The sequence below is a fragment of the Oculina patagonica genome, chromosome 12, assembly GCF_052425735.1.
Source record: "Oculina patagonica isolate OP01 chromosome 12, crgOcupat, whole genome shotgun sequence".
NCBI classification, from domain to species: Eukaryota; Metazoa; Cnidaria; class Anthozoa; order Scleractinia; family Oculinidae; genus Oculina; species Oculina patagonica.
The window spans coordinates 52,894-68,406 of record NC_135769.1 but is presented as its reverse complement, the minus strand read 5'-3'; the positions used below and the strand labels follow the sequence as shown (position 1 = coordinate 68,406).

The window sequence follows — 15,513 nt, the reverse complement described above, 5'->3', positions numbered from 1 at the left end:
GTAGCCCTCTTTACTGAGTATTACAAATTAAAGTTATTTTACCCACACTTGGAAAGCTACGGATCCTGATCATGTCTAAACCATCATCCGAAGCCATGTTATATCAGTGTTATTTATTCTTACAAATTCGTTTTTGTCATCATAATAACATCGTCATGTACAAAGAATTAAAGAATTCACAAAGAAGTCTGCTGTCAGTGAGTCTGCCAAGGGAAATTGTTCAACTCAGTCGATGGAGAAAGCTCTGCTTTATTCACACTGCGTTAGGAATATCTGCAAACTTATCCTTGGCAAACTGATAAGAGAATTTCTAAGAAAAAAACTGCCAACAAACTGTCAGGTCTTTTCTTAATTATACGATAGAGTTTGTTTACTGACTGGGAGCAAATATTAATAATAAGAACTCTGTCAAAGAAGAAAAACGGTGCAACCACTAATTGGGGACACCTAACTAAAGTTTCGAATTCATGCTGTAGCAAAATTTCGGGTCACAAGAACGAAGAATAGATGCAGGTGCATGTATGTCGGTAAGGAAAAGTGCAGATTCCCATAGCCAAGAGGTTTGCGGTCTATGTTAATTTCGTGGTGTCGTTGTTTAAGGAAAGATGATGAAAATGGGTCACAGTGCAGCCAAGTTTTATCCGATAATCGATAGCGTACATGGCAGCTGACAAATTGTCCGTTTTCTTTATTTTTTTTCTCTGCTACATGTACCCCTCAAAGCCCCTTAGCGCTATGGAGTTCTTGGAGCCAGTGAAGACTGTACAATAGTTGTGTCTCATGGTAATATTTAATGGTTTGGTTCCTGGAAAATTAATCTGGCTGCAGCATTTTGTGCCACTTAAAACTTGCATTTGGCCATGCAAATTGCCTAAACCTGACACTTGCAGCAGTTCATTTTCATTCCCCCACAACAGAAGAATTGATCAAATGCTGGAGGCTGGGGGTAAGCCAGGTCGCGATGAACTTGCATCCCATCTAGTGCAAGTAGAAAACCAAAGACAAGCACCAGTACCGGTGCATTGCAGATTTCGTTTCCTTGGTTCAGTTAGAATGTAGAGCTGCATGTGTCACTTAAACAATTTCTACTTAATGACAACTTCCAGTATTCTCGTCAAATAGCAGCTTGAATTGTATCGGACAGAGTTTAAAAACTAAAATTGATAATGATCACGACCGAAATCAAACGTCCATAATTTTTTCATTCTTTTATATTTGATTGACAATACGCCATAGTTTACGATATTGGTATTAGCTTCTTTCAAGAAGGTCTGGATCGAGGTTTTTTTTGTTATCGTTGTCATGAAATTATCGATTTTCTTAAAAAATATACCATATTAAACTTCAATCTAACACCAATAACTAATGCAAGGAATATTACTAAAAAGATGATTGAAAATGTTAGGTATATTCCGGAAAGAAAACAACTGCTCAAGATCAAAATCCCATTTACGTACCGTAATGATTCGATTTAGCGCCCTCCTTCCAATAAGCGCCCCCTTCCAAATAAGCGCCCCCCTTCGAATGTGTTTTTGTCAATAAGCGCCCCCATTCTTATAATTATAAGCGCCTCTATTCTAATAAGCGTTCCTATTGTGGATAACTGCCCCTACTGAAGTCATCGACGTCGAAAAGTGAACTCATGAACATTCACCGTACCGACATGTATATATTTACTGCTAAAATGAACAATCCTTTTAAAAGTAACTGAACTTTCAACAATTTGTTACTCTTACTGTTTCTGTTATTGTTAGTTATTTTAATTTTTATAAAAGTAAAAGTTTCGAACATTTGGTTGTTTCTCAAAACATTAAATAAGCGCCCTGTCCCGAATAAGCGCCCTGTCTCGAAAAAGCGCCCACCCTTGAGGTGCCAAAAGTAAATAAGCGCCCCGGGCGCTAAATCGAATCATTACGGTAAGTATTTGTTGTCAGCTGTGAGTGCGAATTTGGTGGTTTACCGGGAGGTCTTACAATATTCTTCAACTTAAGAGGTATTTTATTTAACATTCTTGTCACCTTGACAACGACGATCGTAATGGTATTTAGAGATATGATGGCCATTTTGGACAATTGTTAGCAATAAACCATTTTGAACACTGTTTTGCCTTAACCGTAGATGTCGACTGGTTTTTACCACTTAGCAGTTTGGTTGTTTCGCTCTCCAGAAAAAAATTAAAATAGTTTAGTAAGTTCGGTACATCCTTGAAAATAAAGTTTTTAATTTCGTCAAGAGATTTGTTATTGCGTGTGACGATCCAGCACGGAACTGAACTTATCGCTTCATTACCATGACGACAGCAGGGCAGCGGTGAACTGTGGATGACTTGTTGACTTCCAACAATTGATGGCAAAGTTTAAATTAAGAAGAAGTACTTTGTACAACTGATTCTAAAACAAACTTTTCAGCACGAGAGTTCTGCTCTATAGCTTTTATGTAAACAGACTGTCGCAAGGGTTTCACTCAGTGTTCATGAGTACTGACGAGCTTAGCCCTCAAAAAAAATTATGTCCAGGAGGTCTTTTAATCTTGTACATAACTTGTCACCGCATGCCAGGAAATGTGAAATGAAACCGGTCCTAGTTATATGTACGTGATCTGTTTCTTGTGTCACGCAGTTTCTGCTTTCGCGGTTTTGAAACGTGCCGGTGGATCTTCTTTAAGAATATTATTTGCTAAATTGTCGATATCGGCATCGTTTGCGACCTTAAATCAATGATAAATGTTTCATAAGTTTTCCGGGCAACACGGTCAACTTTGAGTCGGCGTTTATGTGTTTTTGTATCAGTTATACGACATTGGATATCCGACGGACAGCCGAAAGCATAAGTGGACTGTGGTAAGTTACAAATGTAAAAGCGAGTCAACGAAAATAATATCGGTAAAAGCGAGATCAACAGTAATTTTCCCGCGGAAACAAGTTGAATGTATGAAGATTGGGGCTTTCAAGGAGTCGATTGTTGCAGGCTTCACGACATGAATTGAGTAGCATTGTTACCAATTTTAAAAGTGTTTTTATCGCATTTTTGTGACATGTTCCTCGCTACATTGCAAAACTCGTATGGGTGAATGCGAAACAGGAAAGCCATGCAAGATTGTGCAAGGGTTTCGTCTAATAAACGAAAAGAGATTCGGCATTTTCGTCTAATGGTTACAGTTGCCGGGTTAATTTATTCTGGCGGGAAATACGAGGTAACGCAATTCGCAAGCAGCGCGGCTCGCCGCCGTTCATCCAAGATAGAAGCAAGACAAACACCGCAGCACAATGGTAAGTTGTATTTTTTTATTTGTGGAATATAAACTTGAGCTTGGGTTTTCAGTTTCACTACGGTCGCTTATGTCAAGCGCTGTAATAATAATCAGCTTGCGGTGCTTAAACCTGGCTAATCGCGCGCTGACTTATTTCGCTCTACTAACCTCGCGCTAATTTTTTCTGTCTTACTTGGGTGGTGAGTTCTTTACTGAGCTCTTGTTATCTGTGGGCAGAATATTAACCTCGCGCTAAATTATTCTGCCTTACTTGGGTAGTGAGCTGAGTTCTTTACTGAGCTCTTGTTATCTGTGGGCAGAATATAACCTCGCGCTAAATTATTCTGTCTTACTGGGGTAGTGAGCTGAGTTCTTTACTGAGCTCTTGTTATCTGTGGGCAGAATATAACCTCGCGCTAATTAAATTATTCTGTCTTACTGGGGTAGTGAGCTGAGTTCTTTACTGAGCTCTTGTTATCTGTGGGCAGAATATAACCTCGCGCTAATTAAATTATTCTGTCTTACTGGGGTAGTGAGCTAAGTTCTTTACTGAGCTCTTGTTATCTGTGGGCAGAATATTAACCTCGCGCTAAATTATTCTGTCTTACTGGGGTAGTGAGTTCTTTACTGAGCTCTTGTTATCTGTGGGCAGAATATAACCTCGCGCTAACTTATTCTGTCTTACTGGGGTAGTGAGCTGAGTTCTTTACTGAGCTCTTGTTATCTGTGGGCAGAATATTAACCTCGCGCTAAATTTTTCTTTCTTGCTTCGTTGGTTAGTTCAATATTTATCTTGCGTTTTTTTTCAATCCGCGATTGAAATTTTATTGAGCTGTTTTAAGACATGAACATCAAAACCCAAATCCGGCTAAAATATTTGCTTTTTCTTTCTCCACAGAGAAGCCGCGGCTGTTATGACTGACACCTCACTGTACATTGCGGCAGTTTAACGTGCGAACTACGATCTTATGTTACCGATCTTAATCCCCTTAATGGAGAAATATTCTCCACTAAGGGGATTAAGATCTAATTTGCATAATTTTTTTTCGAGGACTAAGCTCGTCATGGGGGGCGGAAGCACTTAAAATCTCTCATGTAAAACTTCATTCACGATAAATTAAAAAAAAAAAAAAATAGTAGCGATATTAACCGACCTAACAGAAATGCCGATGAACAAAGAACTAACGACGCAACTTAATTAACGTGTTAGGAACCTTTATCAAGTAATGGAATGAGATAAGCTTCTGTCGATCGACGTAATTTCGATTGAAGTCGAAAACAAAAACACGCCAGTACATGAAAACTTCCGTGACAAGGAGCAGCTACAGCTTCAGTGGTGACGTAACTAACGTATCACCCAGTCAATATTGATGACAATAACTAACGGTGCGTCAATAACCATTGAATCCAGGTTAAAAGACCTCAATCGCATTTAACACTTTAAAACCTCACTCACGAAACATCTAGGAATACTGGTGATGTCTGAGACCATTTTAGCTTAGACCACCAAAATACCCCAATAAAATGGGAGTGATTAATTATTCAACCTTTTTCGAATACATTATTATTCTCACCAGTTGCCTTCTTGTTGTTCTGTGTTCGTTCTCATTATTCTTAAAGTGTTCATAAAAGTCAGTAAAAGTCAAAGCGCTAGTGTAGTCGTGCGAAAGAGAAATTGCACAATTGGCCTGTTGAACTGGAAAGCACATACGTGTATTGCAACACATGAGTTATTCTATTGTGGTCCATCCAGTTGACATGCCACATTAACACAGTATTGTTATTTCGTGCACCACGAAAACCCAACAAGTCATAACAGAAATTGCTGTCTTTAGGAACACTATAAAACACCCGATCATGACTTCCTTCCGTCTGCGCGGCATATGAAGGCACAATTACCCGCCCTTTCTGGTTCTTTCTGCGGATAATTCAGCTTAGTGCGTGGCATTTTTGCTTACTCAAACCGGCCATTTTCTACGTGACTTATGTCAACATTTTGTACAATTATTGCGAAATGACGAAGTCTGAAAACAAAGAACTATTTAGAACTCGCATGAACAACCTAGCACAAAAGAGCTGACAGGTGACGTGACTCTGAATGTACTAAAAAAGGAATGTTAAACAATAGACCACACAATCATGCATGACTTGAACAGCTCAAAAGGCGCTCTGAACAAAGGAATCCACCATGTGGAAACTCATTTAATCTGTGACAACGCGGAGTGGGTAATTAATCTTGCAGTAAAACGGAGGAAAGTTCACGACAGAGTTTAACAAACTTCATGAAGAAGCTAAACAGTCTGACGAATCTGTTCACTGAAGATAAAAAGTCGAGAATTATGAAGTTCAAAGATGGCGTGTCAGTTCTGTGGAAGAGAACCCAAGACGGGCCAAGTCTCCGAAGAACATGCTCGGAAAGTTTCCTTTTCAGCGGTGACTTGGTACAGCGTTTAAAAAATGCAAACAAAGCAGAAAGGAGCAATGAGAATTTCACTCTTCGAAGAACTGTTAAAGTTGAACATAACGGTACTCTGCGACCAACAAGAACAGAGGTAATACCCGTGAAACCATGTCTTCGCCGGGAGGAGCAGAACTCGCAATCAACTCCGTCTCCAAATTGCAGACGTGTTTCATTTTCGATGTACGCACTGATTCTTTCTGCTGCAAGCCAGAACTCAGTATTTGAGCTTCAAGAACTCTTGGATAAAAAACCTTCGTATATTAATAAACCAAGTTCGTCTGGAGAGACCGCTCTTCACAAGGCGGCAGCCAAAGGAAGTTTAGACTGTGTTAAATTGCTTATACAAAGAGGAGCGAATGTTAATTTAGTTGACAAGCAAGGAAGAACTCCATTGCTTATAGCGTGGGAAAGCGGACATTTAGAATGCCATAAATATATGTTAACATCCTTAAAACAGAGTCACCGAGATTGACAGCGCCGGCTTAGTTACTGTAAAATTTGTATATACGTGATACTTCCTTAAATCCTACATTTTGTACAACTATTTTTATCAGTTGCAAAGAAATATGAACTGTATTTTAGTATTTTTTAATTTTTGATTCCTTGATGATCTAGATTGATTTTAAAGAACTGTGAAAAAATGAATATTAATTTATTGAAATACCAATGTCAAAAACTCATAGCAAGAGTAAGACAGATTTTCTGTCGCTCTGTAGTTTTAGTTTGCAACTCCTTTGTTGAAAATCGTCGCAGAAAGTAAACAGCGAGGATGTTTTTTGTTATCTAACAATGTTGGAATGTAATAAATTATTTTGTAAAAAGAATCACAATTGGTAACTGTCTGAGCTTGTTTGCTATCCAACACGGCAGAGTAAGGAGCCGGTTTTCTTATCGTAAGCTTAACCGATGAGACCAAACCGGCCGTTAACATTCAGGGTACTTTAAGACGACAAAAGACAAAAATGGCCGAAGGCGAAACGCTTCTAAAAATTCAACTCCTTGAAAACATGTCTTGTCTTGTTTCTATCTTAGCCAGTACCATTATTATGTTAATTATGTTTAATTTGTCGAAATTAAAGGAGCTTGACACGAAAACAAAAGAGGCTAGTCTGAAGGATGCAATTATCTATCTCGTTTTATGCGTTATTGTCATAACATTTTCGCTCAATTTCCACACCTGAGAACACTTTGAATAGGAAGCTAAGAAACAATTTGCGCTGTAGTTGGCCCATGAAAGAAAAGCTTTATAACAACTCTGTATTATACTAAAACTTCTAGTCAAATTTGTAAATCGACAAGGCTTAACGAATGGCGTTTTTACAGTTTCTTTTGTGTATGAAGGAACCGCGAGTAAATCAGTTTGAAACATTTTAACATGTTCTAACTGATGACGACAATTGAAGCGTTCTTACTTGGGAGGGCAATTTAAGAAAACTGGGTTAGTTTTGGCACTAACTGAAAGTATTAGCAAAAATGATCATAACGTCATGTGTATGAAACTGTTAACTCTTAACTGCCCTCCAACAAATTTGAGCCAAAGGATGCACATTGTTCAAACAGAGTCACAGTAATGGTATCGCATTTTCTCGTACGTGTCCTGTGCGAAACTTACAGTTATCTTTCTCTCTCACGTCCTTTTTACTGGCGGCACTTGCCATATTGATGGATGACAGGCTATTTAAACTTAACTGTTTTATGGTAGCGGTAGTATAAGTGCACGCTAAGTGACTTAAAGTGATGCATTCCCAAATTAATGGCCTGATGATCAATGTAGTGGACGTAATGACTTTGGAACGGTTAGCAGAGATAAGCTGTCTTTTGCGGTTGCATTGTATCCACAATATGAGCTTCTCCCAAATCCGAACAATTAAAGTGAATGTCATAAAGCGGGCATACCGTATTTTCTCGATTAAACGCCCCCGGCGTTTATTTCAAACTTGGCCCGATAGGGCCGGCGTTTATTTGAATTCAGGAGTTTTTTCAAGCCCTATGTTTCTAAGAAACGATTTTTATTCATTATTTTTGGCAGCTCTATAATTAGACATTGTTTTTAAATCATATTAAACCTTTAAAAATTGTTTAAGGGGTTTATTTTCAAATACAACTTGGAGACCCGGCGTTTATTCGGGGCCCGGCGTTTAATCGAGAAAATACGGTAAATTGAAACTGGTGCGTTGCATGACCCTTAGTAGCATAAGTGCTATTCTTAGCATCGAACCACAAATAAGTCATTAGATGAAGCAATTTGTGGTGCCTGTGGGGTATAGAATTCGCCTAAGTGCATTGAAATTAGCAATTTGTGTCTCGAGCTTTGACGATAACAAACTTTATTTTCGGAAAACTAACGTTTGGCTCGGGTTCAGTGTTTATTTAAATGATCTTCAGTAAGTTTCTTTAAACTCGGTCCTTGTAGGTATCGTTTTCTGATAAACTTTATGTAATGAATAACATAGAGCCATTGTTGTAAAGGACAATAGCTGCTTGTTCAGGCCCTTTCCACCTTCGAGGGGGGGAGGGGGGGAGGGGTTGATTACACTCTATAGAGGACTACTGGCGGGGAGCTCCGCCCGAAAAGGGTGAGGTTTTTCTATGTTAAAGAATAAAAGAAGGGTAGCAATAAAATCTTGGACAAACCCATCGGACGGTTAATTCATCAAAGTATTTTGAAAGGAGTTATTCTTGTAAAAAGTTTATAAAAAAGACTGTAGGTATGTGAAAGGATGAAAGTTTATCCCCTGGTGGGCCCCCTGGGGAGATATGCACCATATATACACACATTTATCCCCTGGGGAGATATGCACCATATATACACACATTTAACGCAAAAAAAGAACCCACACACTTATCGCAAAGAGTACCGTAGGACAGGAAATTCCTGGTATTTTGGTCTGACCTTTGTCTGAAGTACTGAGTTGCGTGGTGGAGATATCAAATACATGGACGGATAGCGGCTGCCAAAGGCGCCTGATATGCTGATGTCCGGTCTCATTCCGTGACTTTAATTGTGAAGCGCGTTGAGCGTTGGGAAATGCAAAGAAACCATTACCATTACACAATATCAGTTATTTTGAGTTAATTGAGTTGATATTCCATGACTTCAAGGTATGTTTCCTGCACTTTGTAATCTGATTCTTAACGACACGTTCGATCGTGTAGTCTTCTGGGAAGCAAAATCTGGAGACCCGAAGGAGCAGCAAGACTTCATGCCCCCCATCACCTCACCCAGAGTAGCTCCCTCCCCCCCCCCCCCAGATTTCGCTCCTCAAATCAATAAAGATGACAAAACGTTGCGTGTCAACGATTTCCGCGTAAAAAAAAAAACACTCAACATCTGACTAAAAATTCACAGTATTTTATTCCACACATTATAAATCTATTCGACTGTGCTACCTTGGATATGGTTTGTTGTCTATACGCACTTTATTTATCATTTATTTACATCAACATTGAAGATCGATCCCACTAGTGACCCTTAAAGTGCTACTACGATCAAATTTTCGATTTCCATTTTTTTACATTTTCGTGTACAAGAAGACTTTCTTACTCACCTTGCCAATTTTCAATCCATTACGAACATCAGAAGTCGTCTTATTTTCATGTTTATTTCCGATAATTTACGGCCGCCATTAAAAAACCTTGTTCCAAGGCTTGGTTGCGAATAGGGAGAAAATGACGTCAAGGCTCCAAATACCTCACGGGTTGAAATTATAAAAACAATATGTAGTGAAAATCACGCGAAAAGCAACAAAAAGTTTGGGCTTATTTTTCGTGCAATGTTCTATGCTGATTGTTATTATAATTTCAACCCGTGAGGTATTTGGAGTCTTTGACGTCATTTTCTCCCTATTCGCAACCAAGCCTTGGAACAAGGTTTTTTAATGGCGGCCGTAAATTATCGGAAATAGACGTTAAAATAAAACGACTTCTGATGTTCGTAATGGATTGAAAATTGGCAAGGTAAGTAAGAAAGTCAAATTGTACACGAAAATGTAAAAAAATGGAAATCGAAAATTTGATCGTAGTAGCACTTTAAATTCACAGGTACTTCGGATGGATAATAAGTACATTGTAATCGTTCCTCTTTTCAAAGCATGACTTCTGCTAAGAATTACTTTATAAGTCAGTAGTCTCATTCAAGTAACTTAATAAACAGAACTTGAAGACTGAACTGAAAAGAGTTAACTAAAATACTTTACGTTGCCATCCTTAACACCCAATCGTAATTGATTATAATCTACTTTGTAGAAATTTTCTCAGGTTAGATTTAATGCAGGATTTTATTATACTACAGCATTAAATAATTACATAATGGTCCTAAATTTTATTTTTCTTCAATGGGACCAAATTAACAAAGATCCAATCAAAATTGGCGTTCTAGGGTTAAAAATAAAGGTGATTGTAAACATAATTAAACCAGCCTGATTCGCATTAAAATTACATAAAGGTTTGTCTAAAGTTCATTATCGCGTGGTCAACTAGAAAACTCAATGACCCAAGTCTCAAATAACCCTATTTTGTATATTTAGGACTTTAAATTCTGTCTTTAAATGTATTTTTTCCTTTTTCAACTATGTTGTCCTTGTTTGACGATGATTCCTTTACGATCTAAACTTGCGCATGTGCAGACTGATCATTAAGCGTTTTATTCTGCGTGGACAGAATTAGAGTCCAGTCCATTTTGATCAAACACAGCACGGTTACTCGTCACAGACTGAATCCCCATTAAGTCGCCTTGGTCAGAATTTCCTACCGGAGCTTGTTTCACCATCTCTCCGCTATCGATACGCTCTCTTGTTCCCTTGACAACACCTGAAACTCCTGAGAAATCTTCGTCTTCCACCATCTTGTGTGCTTCTTTGATCAACTCGCCTTTCTCAATCTGCTTCGTCGTTTCCTTAGCACGACCGGACACGCCTGAGAAATCTTCCTCGTCCACCATTTTGGGCGCCTGTTTAATCAATTCGCCTTTTTCTATTTGCTGTGTTGTTTGCTTTGTGACTCCCTGGGTCACACCAAAGTCCTCAGTTTCCACCATCTTTGGAGCTTGTTTGATGAGAGCACCTGACTCGATTTCTCGGGTTGTTTCCTTGGCACGACCTTGGACGCCCGTGAAATCTTCATCTGAGATGGTCCTTTTGATTTCTTTATGGGGCGCTCCTTCCTTCTCGTAGCTTGATTTTACTGCAAGGGCTACACCGCGGGCAGCTTCCAGCTCCTCTCGTTCGTTGTCCATGGTTCGTCTTCTCGGGCCTTGGTTCTGTGCTGCTTCCTGGTAGTGTTTGAGTTGTTCCTTGGTTTGACCAGGTGACACGATGGGTTCCTCCCGCTCGATGGTCTTCTGGTCTTCAAATTCTCCCCTCTCGTATCGACTCCTGGTGGCCGACGCCTTGCCAGGACTAAGAGCCTCGTCCTCGACTTGCGATTTTTCATAGCCTTTGGCAGCAGCTGCTTTTAGTGCTTCTTTAGTTGCTTGCGCGACTCCAGATGGCGGAAGTTCTTCTTTCCAGGAATCTTGAAGATTTGACTCGGCGTGTATAACTTTATCCTGCTCAAACATTTGCCTGACCCCACGTGCGCTACCAGCCGGTGGAAGGGCATCTTCTTCGTCCTGGGACTGTTTCTTACGGGATGAATCCTCTAAACTTTGCATGTACATCGCCGTCCGCGCTTTAGCCTCGCCTTTCTCTGGTTCATAGCTCAAGCGCCTCTCTGCCTTGCCTTCGTCGTTTTTCTGCTCAAATCTACGCCGTACGGAAGAGGCGGCACCGGCTGAGGGCATTTCTTCGGCGAGGTCTGTCTCGCGCACGTGTCTGTCTTCAGCGTGGATAACTTTACCAGATTCGATGCTGGCGCGCGTCTTTGATGCAATGCCTGCGGTTGGTAAATGTTCCTCTTCCTCGTCTTCTCTCTTCCTCTCTACGTTGCTCGCTTTACCTTTCTCGAAGGCGTCTCTGTGCGAGGCGGCTATTCCCCCTTGGATCTCTTCAAGACCCTCAAGATCTCGTTGCTGTGAAGTTTTTGAAGCTTGGTTTTCTTGATACTTCTTCATACTTGCTTTAGTGACGCCAGACAGTATCTGTAAATCAACCGGAGTGTCCTTCTCAGTTTCCTGAGGTTGAGTTTCAAACATTTCTTTGGCTCGTCTAGCACTTCCGGTTCTTGGTAGTTCGTCCTCTGCAATCTTTCCCCTTTCGCGTTCCCGCTCCCTTGAAAGGAAGAAAGACAGTGTACCCTTTAAGAACTTTTATTTTTAATTCTGTTAAAAATCTAAACCATATCGCCCTAATCAAGATTATCACAAATTTTCTATGAATATAAAACTGCCCCAGCCTTTAGCTTACAGAATCACCGACTTCCCTGTCATTACTTTGGGAGCTATTTCGATTGTCACGGTAAGGTACAGGCAATTGGGTCATGTACCGTTCGAACAACTTCCGTTACCGATCCTGGGCCGCGAAAAACCTGTGGTTGAAACGTGCTCGGCCCAAAATCTTAACACGAGACGAAGAGATTTGGCTATCAAAAAAGAAAGAGGAAACGATTACCGGTAAATATGGAAAACGGCAGCTATTGGCAGGATCTCAAAGTCTCACCACAATTTTAATTACCGGAAAAAAAAAATACAAAGCGCTCATTTTCCAAAAATGTGTACCGTGTCATTTGATTAAGGTAAAGTAAACTTGTTAGATACTGCTAGGACGTAGTATTGAAATAATAAAAATAAAAAATTAGGCTTCCATTTCTAATCAATTATAAACGTTTTATACCACAAAAAATAAACTTTGAATTCACGGATTCACTGAGCTCCGTTTCGATAATCCAATAATTTCGGCTTCAAACAATAGTTCGGATGTCATAAAATTTGACATCCTGTTTGCCAGACAGTTGCCGGTTTTCCTCGCCAAAACTTCCATAATAACCGCATAAATTTGACAGAATTCACACCCAAAGGCAAGCACTATTCACAATTCAAAATAATTAAATTCCAGGAAAAAATATTGAGAATCGTAAATGAATATTTTTAGTTGAAAATTCAAGTGTTGCGACATTCGACGCGAAAGTATGACTGACTGTTCTTCTATAAGTTTATATAAACATTTTTTAGTCACGAGTTACGTCCTTTGTTTCAAAATAAAAATTTGGCAAAGAAATACGAGAAAAGTATAAATGTTAGGTTCACCATATACGGCAATGCTATATTGTCTGATGAAAGAAGAGGATTTTATTCTCCAACAACACTTCAGGTCACATCGTATTTCTTTTCAGGCCAGAAGCTGCTATATTGTCGCTCTCTATTAAAACAACGTGTTATCGAGATTGAATAGTATGGTGTGCTATGAATAAAACCACAAATCCAGTAGAATAAGAGTTATATTACCGCTCGACAACGACAAAAACTATTTTCCTAGTATAGTAGCAGACCAAAAATAAGCGACAGTAACACATACCTCAGCTGTGAAGCGAAATTGATCGGTTGAATAAGATATTCAGTCTCTCTGGCGCGCCTAGCTCATGTCTAAACTCGTGAATTATAATGAAGTAAAATAGCTGCATTTGGCCACCTTGACTTTCGTATCGCTTTTAGTGATCGTCAGCAAAACAACAATGAATCAACCAAACCATTACAGGATTACAATGATTGCACAAAACAGCTTATTAAGGGACGACTTTCTGGCAAAGTGCTTTTCAGTTTTGTCTCGCAGTTCGCAATAAGGTGGAAATAAAATATTAAAGAAAGTTCTAAAGTAAGAGACAGCAGGTGACTGGGGATAATAATGAATTTATCAATAAAACATCACTCGATATCATCCGTTTGGCGCCGCAAGAAATCATCTCCTTTCCATTTGTGTTTACTAGTGCTTCACGTTGTAATGGGAGTATTTTAACTGCAAATGGTCCTAATATCTGCCAGAGAGTTTTTAACACGTACAAGCCTTACAGATACAAAATTATCATTTTTACATGTTAATCTTGGCGTTCCAAATCGGAGAAAGAGATAATGGTCTCAAAGACGATAAAATTCTTGATTTTCTGCCTAACAACACAATAAACCAAGTAAAAATAAAAATAAAAAATCTGCGCAAAGTGCACTCTACAAGTCCTCTAGGGCCCACTCCCCACAACCCGCCGGTTGTAGTTCCTGAGGACTTCGCCCCTCGCGGGGTGTAACCTGCCATAGCAAATGGCTTTTCACGCCGGCGGAATAATTTTGGCTTAATTTATAAACAATTGACTGACTTTTTTCGTGACGCCAAACAGTTTAAACCAATTACAATTCACACTCGAGAAAAAACGGACGCGGCCAATGCAGGCAGACCACTTCTGGTGAAGTTGTGGGCCACACAGTCCGACAGTTCCTTAACCTTCTACCATCTTAACTTTAAGTTTAGTACAGGCTCTCCCCTTCAAAATCAAGCAAAACCCAATAATAAGTTTCTGATATAAATGTTTTGTACAGCCAAAACAGCTTAAATTTAATTCCTCTTGTTGGCTTTCGCTCGCACGTTCTGCGGTCACACTACAATCTTTAAGCGTGACAAGTCAAACAAATGGGAAGGTTTTCATTTAGAAAACTTGTCAACACCTTTTTCATTTTTACACTGAAATTTATGTAAAACGAAAAAACCTCTAACCCAAGTTCTAAATTGAACAGGAATTTTCTTGACTGTTTAACTTAAAAACAAAAGATATGTTATTCTCCCTTACAAAAACAAAAAAATGTCAATTAAGGATGATTAACTGTGCTTTTACTATAATTTCAAGTCGTTCGACTTCCGATTTTGCCCAAAGTAAACTATCTGTAGTTAGTTTTACTCAATTATAGGATAACACCACCAATGGCAGCCAAGATTGAGCAAATACCTGGCCTCAAATGGGTCACATGCTGAATTCCCTTCTATCTATACACCTTCAAATGTAGGGAGTTTGTTGCTTTTATGGTGTAATGGGGGGCTTGGTACTCAAGAACTTGCAAACAGGGGCGTAGCCAGGATTTTTGTATAGGGGGGTTCCAAATGTGAATTGTATTTGTGAAGGTAAAACTGAGCGCCGGAGGCGCTCCTCCTCTAGGGGGGTCCGGGGGCATGCTCCCCCGGGAAAGTTTGAAATTTGCGGTCCCCAGAAATGGCATCTCCTTGATTCTAAGCATAAATTTTTAGCAATTTTAGCGTCAATTGAAGCTAGCATTTCTTAGAAGGGAAGCTTAAAATCCCGCGTACCAGGTAATTTTTCCGGCGTACCATTCACTCCCGGCGTACCGTCACTCACTAGTCAGCTAGTATATCAGCCAGAAGTAGGCGCCGTGGATGCTTCCGTGCAAAAATGTCGACTGTTGCACTAATATCAATTTGTCTGTTGTAATGTATGTTCATAAGAGCAAGTCCTGACTCTCGCTCGCTGGTCATTGTAGCCCGCAGGTATGTCTTTAGTCTGCGCAATGTGCTGAACGATCGCTCACATTCTGCAGAAGTAATTGGCAACGTACACAAGATGCGCAGCAACTTGTGCACATTTGGATAAAAATCGCTGTCACATTCTGCCAAGGCCTGAACTGCACTGTTTGGTAGGTCTTGATCCGCACTACACGTACAACGCAGGCTTGTATACACGAAATTTTGTAATTGTAAACACAAGGTGATACTTTATAGATTTCATTTTATTTTCTCAAAAATTTCATTTTTCTAATCTGGCGGAATTAAAGGGGGGTTCTAATAATATTTTTTCTCTTGAATTAGCTATTGCGATATCCTGAAGGGGGGTTCCGGAACCCCTGGAACCCTCCCCTGGCTACGCCACTGGCAAAG

General features: G+C 39.7%; 2 protein-coding genes across 3 annotated transcripts; one reads left to right on the top strand and one right to left on the bottom strand.

Moving 5' to 3' along the window:
* Positions 1-4,886: 4,886 nt before the first annotated feature.
* Positions 4,887-6,718, top strand: LOC144631935 (uncharacterized). Its single transcript, XM_078490509.1, has one exon. It carries the CDS (start codon positions 5,532-5,534, stop codon positions 6,180-6,182), a length of 651 nt encoding a protein of 216 aa, XP_078346635.1. The 5' UTR covers positions 4,887-5,531; the 3' UTR covers positions 6,183-6,718.
* Positions 6,719-9,042: 2,324 nt separating this feature from the next.
* On the bottom strand, positions 9,043-13,677 carry LOC144634004 (uncharacterized). 2 transcript variants are annotated; one of them, XM_078492935.1, is made up of 4 exons: positions 13,159-13,677; positions 10,305-11,916; positions 9,739-10,259; positions 9,043-9,181 (listed from the first exon to the last, which is right to left on the bottom strand). In XM_078492935.1, the coding sequence occupies exon 2, from the start codon at positions 11,838-11,840 to the stop codon at positions 10,353-10,355; it is 1,488 nt and encodes a 495-aa protein (XP_078349061.1). In that variant the 5' UTR covers positions 11,841-11,916; positions 13,159-13,677; the 3' UTR covers positions 9,043-9,181; positions 9,739-10,259; positions 10,305-10,352. The 2 variants fall into 2 exon arrangements, with proteins under 2 accessions (XP_078349061.1, XP_078349060.1); XM_078492934.1 differs by lacking the exon at positions 13,159-13,677 and having other exon boundaries at positions 9,739-13,098.
* Between the last annotated feature and the right edge of the window lie 1,836 nt (positions 13,678-15,513).

Excerpts from the sequence above, each read along its gene's own strand:
- LOC144634004 (XM_078492935.1), bottom strand. The coding sequence starts at position 11,840 with ATGTTTGAAACTCAACCTCAGGAAACTGAGAAGGACACTCCGGTTGAT.
- LOC144631935 (XM_078490509.1), top strand. The coding sequence starts at position 5,532 with ATGAAGAAGCTAAACAGTCTGACGAATCTGTTCACTGAAGATAAAAAG.